The 15,444-nt window shown below is 47.8% G+C and overlaps 1 protein-coding gene across 1 annotated transcript; it reads left to right on the forward strand.

The window, feature by feature from the left end:
* Positions 1-9,076: 9,076 nt before the first annotated feature.
* On the forward strand, positions 9,077-11,550 carry LOC542376 (pyruvate decarboxylase 1). Its single transcript, NM_001111952.2, has 4 exons — positions 9,077-9,686; positions 9,794-10,726; positions 10,833-11,021; positions 11,116-11,550. Exons 1-4 carry the CDS (start codon positions 9,150-9,152, stop codon positions 11,284-11,286), a joined length of 1,830 nt encoding a protein of 609 aa, NP_001105422.2. The 5' UTR covers positions 9,077-9,149; the 3' UTR covers positions 11,287-11,550.
* Positions 11,551-15,444: the final 3,894 nt, after the last annotated feature.

Here is a 15,444-nt window from a genome sequence, read left to right on the forward strand (position 1 = left end):
TGGTCCTTGAGGAACTCCTCTGCCTTGTGATCCTCCTTCTTGTCGTTGTTGTGGGCCCTGCCACCTTCCGCAGGTGGCCCGGCTTTGTGAAAGTGGCGCCGAAGCATGACGCACTCTTCGAGGGTGTGCTTGACGGGCCCCTGATGATAGGGGCATGGCTCCTTGAGCATCTTGTCGAAGAGATTGGCACCTCCAGGAGGTTTACGAGGGTTCTTATACTCAGCGGCGGCGACAAGGTCCGCGTCGGCGGCGTCGCGTTTCGCTTGCGACTTCTTCTTGCCTTTCTTCTTGGTGCCGCGCTGAGTGGACGCCTCGGGGACATCTTCCGGCTGGTGGCCCTGGGGCTGCTTGTCCTTCCGGAAGATGGCCTCAACCGCCTCCTGGCTAGAGGCGAACTTGGTGGCGATGTCCATCAGCTCGCTCGCCCTGGTGGGGGTCTTGCGACCCAACTTGCTCACCAGGTTGCGGCAGGTGGTGCCGGCGAGGAACGCGCCGATGACATCCGAGTCGGTGATGTTGGGCAGCTCGGTGCGCTGCTTCGAGAATCGCCGGATGTAGTCCCGGAGAGACTCTCCCGTCTGCTGGCGGCAGCTTCGGAGATCCCAGGAGTTCCCAGGGCGCACGTATGTGCCCTGGAAATTGCTAGCGAAGGCTTGGACCAGGTCGTCCCAGTTGGAGATCTGCCCCGACGGCAGATGCTCCAGCCAGGCTCGAGCGGTGTCGGAGAGGAACAGGGGGAGGTTGCGGATGATGAGGTTGTCATCGTCCGTTCCACCCAGTTGGCAGGCCAGCCGGTAGTCCGCGAGCCACAGTTCCGGCCTCGTCTCCCCCCGGGTACTTTGTGATAGTAGTCGGGGTTCGGAACCGGGTCAGGAACGGAGCCCGTCGTATGGCCCGGCTGAAAGCCTGCGGACCGGGTGGTTCGGGCGAGGGACTCCGGTCCTCCCCGCTGTTGTAGCGTCCCCCACGCCTAGGGTGGTAGCCTTGGCGCACCCTCTCGTCGAGGTGGGTTTGACGGTTGCGGTGGTGGTGCTCGTTGCCGAGGCGACCCGGGGCCGCAGGCGCTGTGTTGCGCGTGCGCCCGGTGTGGACCGAGGCTTCCCGCATGAATCGGGAAGTCGCGGCGCGATGCTCCGAGGGGTATCCCTGCCTTCAGGAGGTAGAGCTTTCAGCCCGTCGGACCGCGGCATCCTCCAGGAGATTCTTGAGCTCTCCCTGGATACGCCGCCCTTCGGTGGTCGATGGCTCCGGCATCGCGCGGAGAAGTATCGCTGCCGCAGCCAGGTTCTGGCCGACCCCACTAGAAGCCGGTGGCGGCCTTGCCCTGACGTCGTCGGCAATGCGGTGCTAGATGCCCTGGGGTAGATGACGCGCTTCTTCGGCTGGAGCTTGGTCTGCCCATTCCTGCCCGATGTTCCGCCGGAACGGCTCAAGTGTTCCTGGCTTCCTGCTCCCTCGTCGAGCCTGGCCTGCATCTCACGGATTTGCTCGAGCTGTGCGTCCTGACCCCCCTTAGGGACTGGGACCACGACTAGCTCCCGAAGGATGTCAACACGAGGCGCAGGCCTAGGGGGATCACCGTTTTCCGGTATACCAAGATGGTTGCCTTCGCCGGGACCCCCTAGATTGACGTGGAAACATTCACGACTTGGGCCGCAGTCTTCGTCGCCGAAGCTGCGGCTACCGTCGGAACAATCGGAAAGCCAGTAGTCGCATGCGGTCATGAAGTCCCGCATGGCACTGGGGTTACCGAGTCCGGAGAAATCCCAACAAAAGTCAGGCTCGTCATCTTCCTCGGAACCCGAGGGTCCGTAGGTCAAGACGGTCGTCAGCCGGTCCTAGGGTGACCGCATACCGTACCCCGGAGGGTTTGGACATGCCTCTATGAAGGCTTCCACCGAAGCGAAGTCGCTTGGTGGGTCGAGGCTGAATCCAAAAGGCACGAGATGGGAATCAGTCGGTACCTCTTGGTCGACGGGCGGTGACGAAGTCGCGTCAGGGGCAGACTGCACCGTCGTCTCAGGTACGAGGGTGACGCCCAGCAAGTCCCTTGCGAGCGTGCTGGCGTCGTTCGTTTGCTCGGAGTTGGCGTGTTGCGGGGAAACAGCGCTCGTCTTCGTCTCAGACGCAAGGTCGACGCCCGACGTGTCCCCCGTTGGGGCGCCGGTGCCGTCGACTCGCTCAACAGTCGACGAAGTGCCGCCTCCTGCTTGGCCTTGGTTGCCCCGCCTCCTCCTCCGTCGGCGGGGGAGGCGACGAGACAAACCCGAATGTTGTTCTTCCGCCACGTGGGGAAGACGTCGTTGATTCCGCCGCTGGCGGGCGGGTTGTCGGCCGCCATTGTCGCTGTCGCGCGGCGGAGGAAGGAGTATCATATCGTAGCTGCCGTCGAGGGACATGAACTCAAGTCTCCCGAAACGGAGCACCGTCCCGGGCTGGAAAGGTTGCTGGAGACTACCCATCTGGAGCTTGACGGGAAGCTGTTCGTCAACACGCAGCAGACCCCTACATGGCGCGCCAACTATCGGCGTTTCGACCCCGGGGGGTCCCTAGACCTACGAGTAAATTGTCGCCGCGTGTCCCAGCCCAGATGGGTCGGCGCGAGACGAAGCACAAAGGGGGGCAATAAGGGGAGACAGGCGTAAAGGGGAAACCCGCGGCCTTCGTGTTGTCCTGCGCCCAGGTCGGGCGAGCCGAAGGTGTATCCGTTGCTTGAGGGGGCCTCGGGCAAGACGTGAATCCTCCGGGGTCGGCTGCCCTTGTCCGAGGCTGGGATCGGGCGAGGCGAGATCGTGTCCCTTGAGTGGACCGAGCCTTGACTTAATCGCACCCATCAGGCCTTTGCAGCTTTGTGCTGATGGGGGTTACCAGCTGAGATTAGGCGTCTTAGGGGTACCCCTAATTATGGTCCCCGACAGGTCTCACGTGCGGCTATTCAAGAAACGAGCATTTGGAAAGTTACCTGTAGTCCCGCAGTTAATGCATGCTATAAAATAAAACAACCACACCACGCCTCGCCCGCTCGCCGCCTGCCTGCCTCGCCACGTGTGACCCGTTGACGGCGGCGCGCGCGTGTGGCACGCATCTGTTCATTTCTTAACATCTCAAATTAAGTGGAATAATTCCCACCATATAAATCAAGCCAACGATAATTGGAATTCCGATTCGATAGTATTAGTACTGTACACAATTATATACCAAGTTTATTGATTTATCAAATTTAAATGGGTCTAGCTCATGATAAATCCAACACACGCTTGCTGATCGAGTACCCGCTGTAAATGTATTCAATGTATTCATTCTTGTTATAATTATTACTCAGATCATAAGTGTACTGTCAGAGAAAGATTACTATGATGAGTTCAATGAGTTATAGGTCGTCTTCTCCCAGTCAACCGTGCTGCGAAGACAATTTATCTTTGTTTAGTTTATTTTTATTCATGTATTATTGTAAAGCCAACTCGTTATGTAATAAATTTGTGACATTAGATTATGTACGCTGAATTATCGTATGTGTGAAACTTGATTCTACACTACCGGAATTCGGCTCGTTGCCGAGTGTCAAATGTTTTCTTAAGTGTTTTTTCGGGCATTCGGTAAAGAAGCTCTTTGCCGAGTGCCAAACAAAAAACCTCGGTAAAATAAAACACTCGGTAAAGTTTCTTTGCCGAGTGTCAAAAAAAACACTCGGCAAAGAGTTTCTTTGCCGAGTATCAAAAATAAAACACTCACAAAGAGCTTATTTGATGAGTGTTTTTTCAACACTAGGCAAAGACAATTTAAAAATCACATTTTAAAGCGTTAAATTAATTCAAATGAAAAAAATTCAGCTACAAATTTGTATGACTCATCAAGATGTATAATTTATATATTGATCATTTCTTCACATGACAAAATAAAATAAATTTGTTTATAAAATCTATATCTCTCTCGTAGTTTATGAAACTATAAGAGATGTATAAGATTTGTGCATAATGTTAGAACCATAATGTGGGATCAACAAATTGTCAAACAACTAAAATAAACTTTGTAGATTTTGAGAAGTTATAGAATTTTGTAGTTGGCAACTTTTCATTTGAAGTCATCTTGTCCACGAAAACTACGTCTGAATTATAAAAATTTGAAAATGACCTCAAAATGAAAAACCACCAACATAAAAGTTGTAGGTCTTGAAGCATTATGAAACTTTATAGTTGACAATTTTTTGGTTTGAAATCATCTTTTCATACAAAACTATGTTTGAAGTTTAAAATTTGAAATTTTTTAACTATCTTGGATGGAAAAACCACCAAAATAAAAGTTGTAAGTCTTAAAATATAATGAAACTTTGTAATTGACAATTTTTTATTTGAAATAATCTTATCATAGAAAAATTCGTGTGAAATTTTCAAATTTGAAATTCAAATTTTGTAAACGGCCTCAGATGTAGAAACTATCAAAATAGAAGTTGTATATCTTAAAAGTTATGCAACTCTATAGTTGACAACATTTTCAATTAAATTTATTTAGTGCCTTAAATTATGAAATTACTCTCGATTTGTTATAATATATGAGAAATGAAAACGTAATATAAACACAATTGATCTAATAGTGTTGTGTTAGAAGAGGTTATGCACGTGCGAGAGGCTGTGAGTTTGAATCTCACATTCACAAAACATATAAATTTAATTAAAAATGGTGAAAGATGATAGAGACGATGCGTAGGGCAATGGCGGTGGTTGGGGGGGGGAGTTGTCCACCTAATTAAAAAAATTGTTTTGTTGTTGTGATTTTTAATTTGCCGAATGTTTTTTGACACTCGACAAAGTATTCGTCTAGTGTCCGAAAAAATGTACTCGGCAAAAAATACTTTACCGATAAAATATTTGACAAGTATTATTTGTCGAGTGTATAATGAACTTTGCCGAGTGTCTAAGACACTCGACAAAGAAAATGAATCTGGTAGAAGGCACATATATAACATATATCTGAATTTGTTTTTAAATCGGGTGTGTGACGGGACCAACTTTTGCTAAGAGACCATGTCGAAAATGATAACCGTCAGCAATACATCGACAATTCAAAAGAGGCCGCAACACACTGAAAACACTCGCAGCTAAAGTCAATACCCATCAAAAACATATTGCTGCGTACTAGCTCTGGCTAGCGTCCATGATTTTCTGTCGGCTGCTTGTGGTGTACTATTTGTCATATGTTCCACTGCTACTATCACGACGAGAGACCATAAGCGTATAAATACTGTACAGTAGAAAAGGAACTGGCCTGTTTACGCATTTATAAACGTGTGAGCCGTGAGCGTCACGCAGCTAGCTGGTAAGACCGTCTGCAGCGCATGCCGCGCCGAGCCCCTCCCATAGCACTTTATATGTGTAGGGGGCCTCTACGCCCGTAGCGGTGGCCTCCAAAAGGCCCCCTACGCGTTGCAGCGTTAGGGGAGGCCGCGCCGCTCCTCAGATCAAGGGGAGCACTGTTACACCTCATTGCATATTGCTCCTCTATTCAATATTTAAAAAAATAGTAATAAAAGATGAATAGAGTTAGATAATAATATTTTATAGTTGTAGTGGGGTATATATAGGGAATAATATAGGGGAACCGCTGCGGGAGATGAAAAGTTAGGGGGTGAAGTACTGATGATGTGACACGAAAAAGTTATACAGGAGGGCCCTAGCCCTGTAGCATGCATGTCGGCTACAGGGCGCCCGCTATGGCCGCAGCGGCGCCCTTTGCCAGGCTCCCTACGCGGGGGAAGCCAGCGTCAATACGCCACAGCCGGCGTAGTCCGCAGGCTACTCTAAACACTGTTCACATATTTAATAGTTGAAGAAAAAATGGTAATAGATGATGAATATGATTGAATAATTATATTTTATAGTTGTAGTGGGTACAGGGGGAATTTTAGAGAAAATCGCTGGTGGGGATGAAAAAGTAGGGATAAAATATTGATATGTGATATAAAAAGTGATATAAGGGGGAAATTTAGGATGAACCGCTGTAGGCCGGCTCTTTTCAATTTCGGCGTGGGCGGCCGGCGACACGTGAGTTTTGACAGCGTTGCGCGCGCGCGCGCTCGCGGATCCTCGAAGATTCCCGGGCCGATCCCAGAGCGTGTCGCTGGCTGGAACACGCACGGAATCCGCAGATCCCTAGCTCTCTCGCCGTCGCCGCTTGGTTTTGCTCGTTCCGGCGCCCGCAGACTGCGCGGCGCGACAGCATGACGGCTACTTGCTGGCTGCAGTGCAGGCCCCGCGTGGCAAGTGTTGGCATGCATGCATGCATGCGATGCTGCAGCCCCTCCTTTAGTCCTTTGTGTGGACCGTATCGGGGAAAAAAATAATATTTCCTGCGTTTTTATTAAAAAATGGACCAGTCTCCTATATGATCTGTACTGAATGAATAGGATATGGCATCATTAGAAGCCGTCCGTACGTGGCAGCACGGAGCTCTCTTTCTTCCTGCTGTTAAAACGGGCCCTGACGCCCTGTTCACACAACGGCCTTGCAGAGTATTTTCGGTGGCTAGTGTTATTTTCGACGGCTATGGCTGCGTGCTCCTTGCTCCTTACAACCTGTTCGGCTGTTCGCCTACGAATGCGACTGTAATCTATATAGAACAAAATACTGTAAAAGTCACAGTTAGTTGCAGTTGGCTTCGCACGAAAGCAATCTTTCGGGACAGAGGTTTGGAAACACTGGCACAAGTTTTCCGCTTTGAAAAATGCGGGCTCGGGAATGGGCACCGGAAACCAACAGCAAGCGGGATAGCCGCCCGGTCGCAGCCGACCCTCCACCGCCTTCTATTTTTCGGCGCTCTGTTTTCCGTCCATGTTTGACCGCGTGCGTGCATTGTGCAAGCCAAACCAGACGATCCTCGTCAATGGGTCTATATGTAAACATGCAAAACACTTGTTTCTATACTGTACGGGCTTATTTGGATGCGTGCCCCTGGATCTCCAAGAGTCTTTCAAATTTTCGGTCTCTAGATTATTAGTTGGATAGTCATTTTTCATAAAAAACCACTTTCTAGTTAATCTCTAACAACTTATCTATCTTTATGTTGCATTATCTAGAGTCATTTACGTTTTGTATTTCTGGATAGCGAGAAACCTGAAATAGAGTACGGCTATATTTAGATAACCATATGAATAAGCTATTGAAGAGTATTTTTTTAAAAAAAAATCTATATTTATATTAATTAGAAAGAATATATAGAGTGAGTCTTTTTAGAGTTGCTCTAAGATAAATCCTCTTTGATAAAGACAGTCAAAATCTTGGTGCACCATTTCTGAATATCCTGTCCCACTTTTGCATGCGATCGATATTGTTGAAAGTTGAAACCCAAACTCAGTAGGCAAAGAGGCATGGACCGACCAGTCAGCAGGCAAAAACGCTTACGTATAGTTTGTATGACATGGTAGACGATGGAACCATGACACACGCGCAGCCAAAGTGTACGCCCGGTCTCTCTTGCTTGATTACCCCTGGCGCCGTTCTTGTCTACTCATTAATTTAATTCACAATTATTATACTTATATGTGTGTACTATAGCTAGTATTATAATATAACACTACTAGTAGTACTAATACTAGTAAGTATTCAGTCGGCGGCGACAAAAAAAAAAAGAGGACCTACTACATGCGGGCAACAGGCGCCGCCCGATCGAGGTGGAAACCATGGGACGGGAAAGCCTGGGGCGCGCATGGTGGATGGAGAGGAGCGTGGGAAGGTCTCTTCACTGTTCATGCCATCAGATGGTACTGTACAGGAAGAATGATACTGTAGTTAAGTACTCCCAAAATATAAGTCATTTTTCAAGATTATTGAAAAGTCAAAGTGTTGTTTTCAAGTTTGACCAAATTTATATAACGAAGTAATAACGTTTACGATATTAAATAAATGTATACCATTAGATTCTCTATTAAATATATTTTTATACTATATCTACTCTGTGTCATAAATATAAATATTTATGATTCTCGTTATAATTTTAATCAAACTTTAAAAACTTTGACTGTCTAAATTTTTTGAAATGACTTATATTTTGGGACAGAGGAGAGTAAGGTTTTAGCCTCGGCGGCACTGGAAGAATGTTAATTAGAAGCATGCCCACGTCATCTTTTTGTTACTGTATTTATCTAATGCAATATCATGTAATAAATAAACACATATAGCTATATATATTTTTGTTAATTTTAAGTGACGACCGAATAGTAGTTTATAAAGAGTAAAGTACACTACCGACCTACAAACTTGGCATGCGGGTAAACACGTACTCGAACTTTGTCAGCCAATAAAAAACCATCCAAAACCGAGTTTGTAAAACCGGATGCCGACGTGGTCAGAGCCACTTAAGATGTCTAACTTGGTTTATATGTTACAAAGTTACATCTTAATTTATCTTTAGCTTCCAACATCCTATCTACATGTGTCTAGCTAGAGTTACTCACCACACTCGATCGGGAACATGGCTAGAGTTGTCACTGTATTTCTCTAATGATAATGTCATGTAATTTTTTTCTGTGACTGTCAGTGGTCACCGAGGTTTAAGGGAGCAACTTAATTTAGGACGGGATTTTTAAATACGGTATAACATTTTTGGCACGCACAAGCACAAAACCAGTACCGCCGCAGTTTGTTTTGGTACAACTGCTGATACTAGCAGCTACAGTGAATCCTATCTGTAGTGTGCTGGGGCTATATGTAGCTGTAGTGTGCAACGGTAATACTAGGGCATGGAAACCTGGAGGCCGCCAGCTAGGCTAGTACTGTACTACTAGGACAACAGCTCAGCTCAGGCAACGCGCCGGAAGGCACACGAAGCCCATAGTTTGGTTTGGTGGTCCGTTTATCCCAGCCCACAGCATGCGAAGCAGACTGGCCCGCCTTGCCTTTGCGGCTTGGCACTGTGTGCAGTGTAAACAACCTTTCGCCCTTCCCCTCCCTCAGGGCTTCGGGCCTTCTGCCCTTCTGCCTTCAGCTTCAGACCCGTTCCGTGCTATATAAATCCCCACGATGGGAGGGGTTGCCCACCCCACCCATCATCAGTCAGTCAGTCAGCAGCCGCAACCTCGTACAATCACGAAAGCAGCACACGAGTCCACAACAGCACCCCGCCTCTTTTTCTTCACGTGCGTTGCGTGCCCTGCCCCCATGGAGACCCTCCTGGCTGGCAACCCCGCCAACGGCGTGGCGAAGCCGACGTGCAATGGCGTCGGCGCCCTGCCCGTGGCCAACTCCCACGCCATCATCGCCACGCCGCCGGCTGCGGCGACGCTGGCCCCGGCTGGCGCCACGCTCGGCCGGCACCTGGCGCGCCGCCTCGTGCAGATCGGCGCCTCCGACGTCTTCGCCGTCCCGGGGGACTTCAACCTCACCCTGCTCGACTACCTCATCGCCGAGCCGGGCCTGACCCTCGTCGGCTGCTGCAACGAGCTCAACGCCGGGTACGCCGCCGACGGGTACGCGCGGTCGCGGGGCGTCGGCGCCTGCGCCGTCACGTTCACCGTCGGTGGGCTCAGCGTGCTCAACGCCATCGCCGGCGCGTACAGCGAGAACCTCCCCGTCGTCTGCATCGTGGGCGGGCCCAACTCCAACGACTACGGCACCAACCGCATCCTGCACCACACCATCGGCCTCCCTGACTTCTCCCAGGAGCTCCGCTGCTTCCAGACGATCACCTGCTACCAGGTGCGCTGCGCGCTACTGCTGTGTGCTTGCTTCTCATCTTCTCTCTTCTGCTAGCTGCTCGGCATCGCTATATCTTCTCTCTACTGCTGTGTGTGTGTGCTCGGCAGGCCATCATCAACAACCTGGACGACGCGCATGAGCAGATCGACACGGCCATCGCGACGGCGCTGAGGGAGAGCAAGCCCGTGTACATCAGCGTCAGCTGCAACCTGGCCGGCCTCTCCCACCCGACCTTCAGCCGGGATCCGGTGCCCATGTTCATCTCGCCGAGGCTGAGCAACAAGGCCAACCTGGAGTACGCCGTGGAGGCGGCGGCCGACTTCCTCAACAAGGCGGTGAAGCCGGTGATGGTGGGCGGGCCCAAGATCCGGGTGGCCAAGGCCAGGGAGGCGTTCGCCGCCGTCGCGGACGCCAGCGGGTACCCTTTCGCCGTCATGCCGGCCGCCAAGGGCCTGGTGCCGGAGCACCACCCGCGCTTCATCGGCACCTACTGGGGCGCCGTCAGCACCACCTTCTGCGCCGAGATCGTGGAGTCCGCCGACGCCTACCTCTTCGCCGGGCCCATCTTCAACGACTACAGCTCCGTCGGCTACTCCCTCCTGCTCAAGCGGGAGAAGGCCGTCATCGTGCAGCCCGACCGCATGGTGGTCGGCGACGGCCCGGCGTTCGGCTGCATCCTCATGCCCGAGTTCCTCCGCGCGCTCGCCAAGCGCCTCAGGCGCAACACCACGGCGTACGACAACTACCGCCGCATCTTCGTCCCCGACCGCGAGCCGCCCAACGGCAAGCCCAACGAGCCGCTTAGGGTCAACGTCCTCTTCAAGCACATCAAGGGCATGCTGTCCGGCGACTCCGCGGTCGTCGCCGAGACCGGCGACTCGTGGTTCAACTGCCAGAAGCTCAGGCTCCCCGAGGGCTGCGGCTACGAGTTCCAGATGCAGTACGGCTCCATCGGGTGGTCGGTCGGCGCCACGCTCGGGTACGCCCAGGCGGCCAAGGACAAGCGTGTCATCGCGTGCATCGGCGACGGAAGCTTCCAGGTACAATACGGCACATCCATCCATGGCACACATGCTGTCTCTCTGTCTGTGCCTGTACGTGCTCACTGCTGATCGGACGATCGACGACGTGTGGCTGGCTGCCCAGGTGACGGCGCAGGACGTGTCCACGATGCTCCGGTGCGGGCAGAAGAGCATCATCTTCCTCATCAACAACGGCGGCTACACCATCGAGGTGGAGATCCACGACGGCCCGTACAACGTGATCAAGAACTGGGACTACACGGGCCTGGTCAACGCCATCCATAACTCCGAGGGCAACTGCTGGACCATGAAGGTCTGTCGATTAGACAGACCCTCCTCCATCCAACACTGAACCCCACCACCACCAGCTGCGCGCTAATGAAACCGCTCCACCGTGTGCCCTGCAGGTTCGGACGGAGGAGCAGCTCAAGGAGGCGATCGCCACGGCGACGGGCGCCAAGAAAGACTGCCTCTGCTTCATCGAGGTAATCGTGCACAAGGACGACACGAGCAAGGAGCTCCTCGAGTGGGGGTCCAGGGTCTCCGCCGCCAACAGCAGGCCGCCCAATCCCCAGTGATGAGCCCGTCGATCGGTCTCGAGCGTTCCTGCAATGGCGCCTGCGCCTGCGTCTGTCTGCCCTGAAATTTTTTCGGGTCGTTTACTCGTTTTCAGTCAGTTACTCAGTTTGTCCGTCTTCGTCGAGCAGAACTACATCCCTGCTGAGGGAAGCTGCCAATCTTTATCCTACGATGATAATGTTTGCAATTTCACTTGCTTCCAATTGAATTCTGTTATAAATTTTTGCAACATTTTTTTCCCGCATCAATAAAATTCGTTCGCGACGCCGGTCTCCTTGGAGTCCTCGGTTACTGTGCGCCGGGTGTGTATCCGCATGACCAATACGGATTTACGTCTACAATAGGTGATTTAGGACTAGTTTGGCAACCTTATTTTTTCAATAGATTTCTATTTTTTCAAGGTATATTAGTTTATTTTCTCTTGATAAAATGAGAATATCTGGAAAAATATAATTGTCAAACTAGCACTTATTATATGATATATTGTTTGAAGATTGAAATTTAAAATAAAAAATAAAATAACAGAAGAGATAAAATAATTGTTGGAGACAAACTAAGATCCGATTTCAATACTGCACTCCCGAATCTAAACATGAGGGCTTGCGATGTGCAGTGTGCTGTTCGTCCATCTCCAACTACTGGTCGTCATCGTTGTAGGCTTGCGTCCAGGTCCAGTGACGTTAACTTTCAACGTACTAATACAATACCTCGTGGTACTACATCATACAAATTATTTAATAAAATATTAGTGCACAATAATTATATGAAAATGAACACATATATTATCACTGACCTCAATATCTCATAATTTTTTTCCAACAACCAATAGTTATGACATAAACACATCATTGAAGTTAACTCGTGAGTAAATCCATGAAGCTCATACCTAATTAGGAGTTGAGGTTTCTTCCTCGTTATCATCACCGGTATCATCCTGATCACTTGAATCCTAAAAAAAGGAAGCTATTAATATGAAACTACCCTGATATGTAGACAAAATATTTCTTCATCTTTCAACTCACATCATCTCCTTCTTCATGAAATAATCCCTCACCCTCAGAATCATCCTCGTCCTTGCTTTTCTTTAAGCCCAAGATTTGATTTTGAAGCTGCAGCAACTGCTTTGTCTGTACTTTTTCGTTCCTCCTTCCCATCAGCTTTACCACGAGACATTTAGAAAAAAACACCACGGGAAAAACAGAGAAGATATATACACACCATTTTTCTTTATTATTGGAATGTTTAGCTCCTTTTCATCTTGAGAATCAAGATCCACTATGGAAATGGCAAAAAGGAGGTCAATGAAACAAAATACTCCATGCAAAAACTGTTTTGATCATTGTTATTGAAAATAGAATTAACATAAATATCTCAATGTTAAAAAGGATATTCATCTTCCTTGATGGGATGCTCGACCTTTGTAAGAATCTGATATCGACTAGAGGGGGTGAATAGACTACTTATAAAAATTGAGCCCCAAAAACTATCAGAACTACAAGCGGCAGTGTCGCTTGATACCTGGCACTGCCGCACAAGCTAACCAGGTCTGATTAGCTTGAAACTTAATGAGTAACAGCTACAACAGGTATGCAACAGTTTCTTTGAATATGATGCTATGTCTAGCACTTTAATAGAAACAGTAACAACTATCTATGATAACAAATTATGTATCTGAATATCAAACCCTAGATGGTATGAACTGAACTGAGCAAAGTACACTAAACAGCAGGAGCAAAACAGAATATGTATGTTTAGAATGAAACTCAAACCCCTGCTAGAAACTTGCCTGGCACTGTCACTTGGATGCACGACACTACTGCTCCTCGACACTGCCGCGCTCAGTCCAGCACTGCCGCTCGATGCAAATGTTAAAAAGCAGCTACGTCTGCAAGCAACACTGAGATATGGACTTAGTGATGTCCTATGGCAAGTCCACTAAGTACCTGTACTCATAAATATGCACAGCCAAGTATATCTAGTGGAAAGCAAGTAATGCGATTCAAAATGTATAAGAGACAAGACACAAGGATTTATCATGTGGTTCAATTCGCCACAAAGGTTTGCCTACCTCCACGTTGTTGAGAAAGCTATAATTGCTTTGGAGTCTCTTTCAACTCACTCCTCTTTCTCTAACTCACCACCAAGGTGATGGGTTGAGATTTCCACTAAGATGTTGGGTGATTACAGACTTTCCCGTGGCTCACCGCAAGCACGAGAGCACATAGGGCAACGCCTAGCCATCTAGGAGGCTTTCCCTCCAAGAGTAATGAATGCAAAACGAATGTCGGCGAAGCCCAACAAGTGCTCAAGCTTGTCTTGCTCTATATATTCTCTCTAGCTCTTAATCAACTCTCTAACTATTAATCAAACATTAATCACACACTCTCAGAAAGTGAGGAGTTAGAGAGGGCTCAAATATGTTTTCGGATGGATATATATATAATATACACAACAACCTAAAACTAGACGTCGGGGGTTATGAAAGGGAAATAGTCTCAACATTTCCTATAATCAATTTTGGTGTTTGACGACCATCACAAACCTTGTGGACTAACCAGTTTGCCTAGTTGATCGTTTTACAGGTGCATAAGTTCATCTACAACTATTCTAAATCGACTGTCCGGAATACCGATTGGGCAGGGTGCAAAATTGATAGAAAGAGCACATCAGGGACTTGTCAATTTCTGGGGAGATCCCTGGCGTCTTGGGCTTCAAAGAAACAAAACTTAGTAGCTCTTTCTACCGCCGAAGCCGAGTACATTGTCGCAGGCCATTGCTATGTGCAATTACTTTGGATGAGGCAAACCCTCAGGGACTATGGCTACAAATTGAGCAAAGTTTCTCTCCTATGTGACAATGAGAGTGCAATCCGCATGGCGGATAATCCCGTTGAACACAGCCGCACTAAGCACATAGACATTCGGTATCACTTTCTGAGGGATCGCCAACAAAGGGGGATATCGAGATAGCTTATGTTAGCACCAAAGAACAATTAGCTGATATCTTTACCAAGCCATTAGATGAGAAAACCTTTACCAAACTTAGGAATGAGCTAAACATTCTTGATTCTCGGAATTTTGATTGAAATATTGCACACATAGCTTATTTATATACTTTTGATCATATCTCTTTCCCTTTGGTACAAATGCATAATTCTTATTATTTATGTACCAAGGCTATGACTAATATGTTTTCAAGTATATTTCTACTAAGTCATAGATTGAAAGAGAAATGGAGTCTTCGGCGACGACAGGCTTCCACTCCACTCTACCGGTATCAATTACCCTTCGCCGTCACTCCACACCACTCTTCGATTGGTATAATCTTCACTCAAATTTTATTTACCAATGGAGGAGAAAGTAAAAAGGCTCTCAAAAGTCTCCGTTTTTGTCAAAGGGGGAGAGAGTATTAGCCCAAAGCAAAAGGACCGCACCACCACCTAAAAATTTCAAAATTTTCAAAAGAACGTTTTTAATTGGTATATTGTTATACTTCAAATTGGTATGATATTTTCAATTGGTATAAGTTTTCAAAATCTAGCATCTCAATATATTTCCAATTGGTATCTATTAAAACCCTCTTGAAAACTAAGAGGAGAATTTCATTCAGAGGGAGTTTTGGTTAAGTCAAAGGAAAAAACATTTGAAACAGGGGGAGAAATTTCAAATCTTAAAAATGCTTCTTGCAATCTTTTTCATATACCTTTGACTATTTGCAAAAAGACTTTGAAAAGATTTTCCCAAAAGAATTTGCAAAAACAAAACAAGTGGTACAAATGTGATCCAAAATGTTAAATATCAAAACAAACTTATATACTTAGAAATGCTTTCATCTCAAAATAACTTATGCACATCTGTCAAAATGCAAACTAGTTATATTTCTACACTTTATATTTACTTTGGTTTGTGTTGGCATCAATCACCAAAAAGGGGGAGATTGAAAGGGAAATAGTCTCAACATTTCCTATAATCAGTTTTGGTGTTTGACGACCATCACAAACCTTGTGGACTAACCAGTTTGCCTAGTTGATCATTTCACAGGTGCATAAGTTCATCTACAACTATTCTAAATCAACTGTTTGGAATACCATAGATTATTCCGTACAGGAGAAGCTTTTTGGAAAAACAGACTAAGCGCGGACCGTCCGGGCCCTTGCG

This window comes from Zea mays, chromosome 8 (assembly GCF_902167145.1).
Source record: "Zea mays cultivar B73 chromosome 8, Zm-B73-REFERENCE-NAM-5.0, whole genome shotgun sequence".
NCBI lineage: Eukaryota > Viridiplantae > Streptophyta > Magnoliopsida > Poales > Poaceae > Zea > Zea mays.

Coding starts and splice junctions, on each gene's coding strand:
- LOC542376 (NM_001111952.2), top strand. CDS start 9,150: ATGGAGACCCTCCTGGCTGGCAACCCCGCCAACGGCGTGGCGAAGCCG. Junction 9,687..9,793: donor AGACGATCACCTGCTACCAG/GTGCGCTGCGCG, acceptor TGTGCTCGGCAG/GCCATCATCAACAACCTGGA. Junction 11,022..11,115: donor GCAACTGCTGGACCATGAAG/GTCTGTCGATTA, acceptor TGTGCCCTGCAG/GTTCGGACGGAGGAGCAGCT.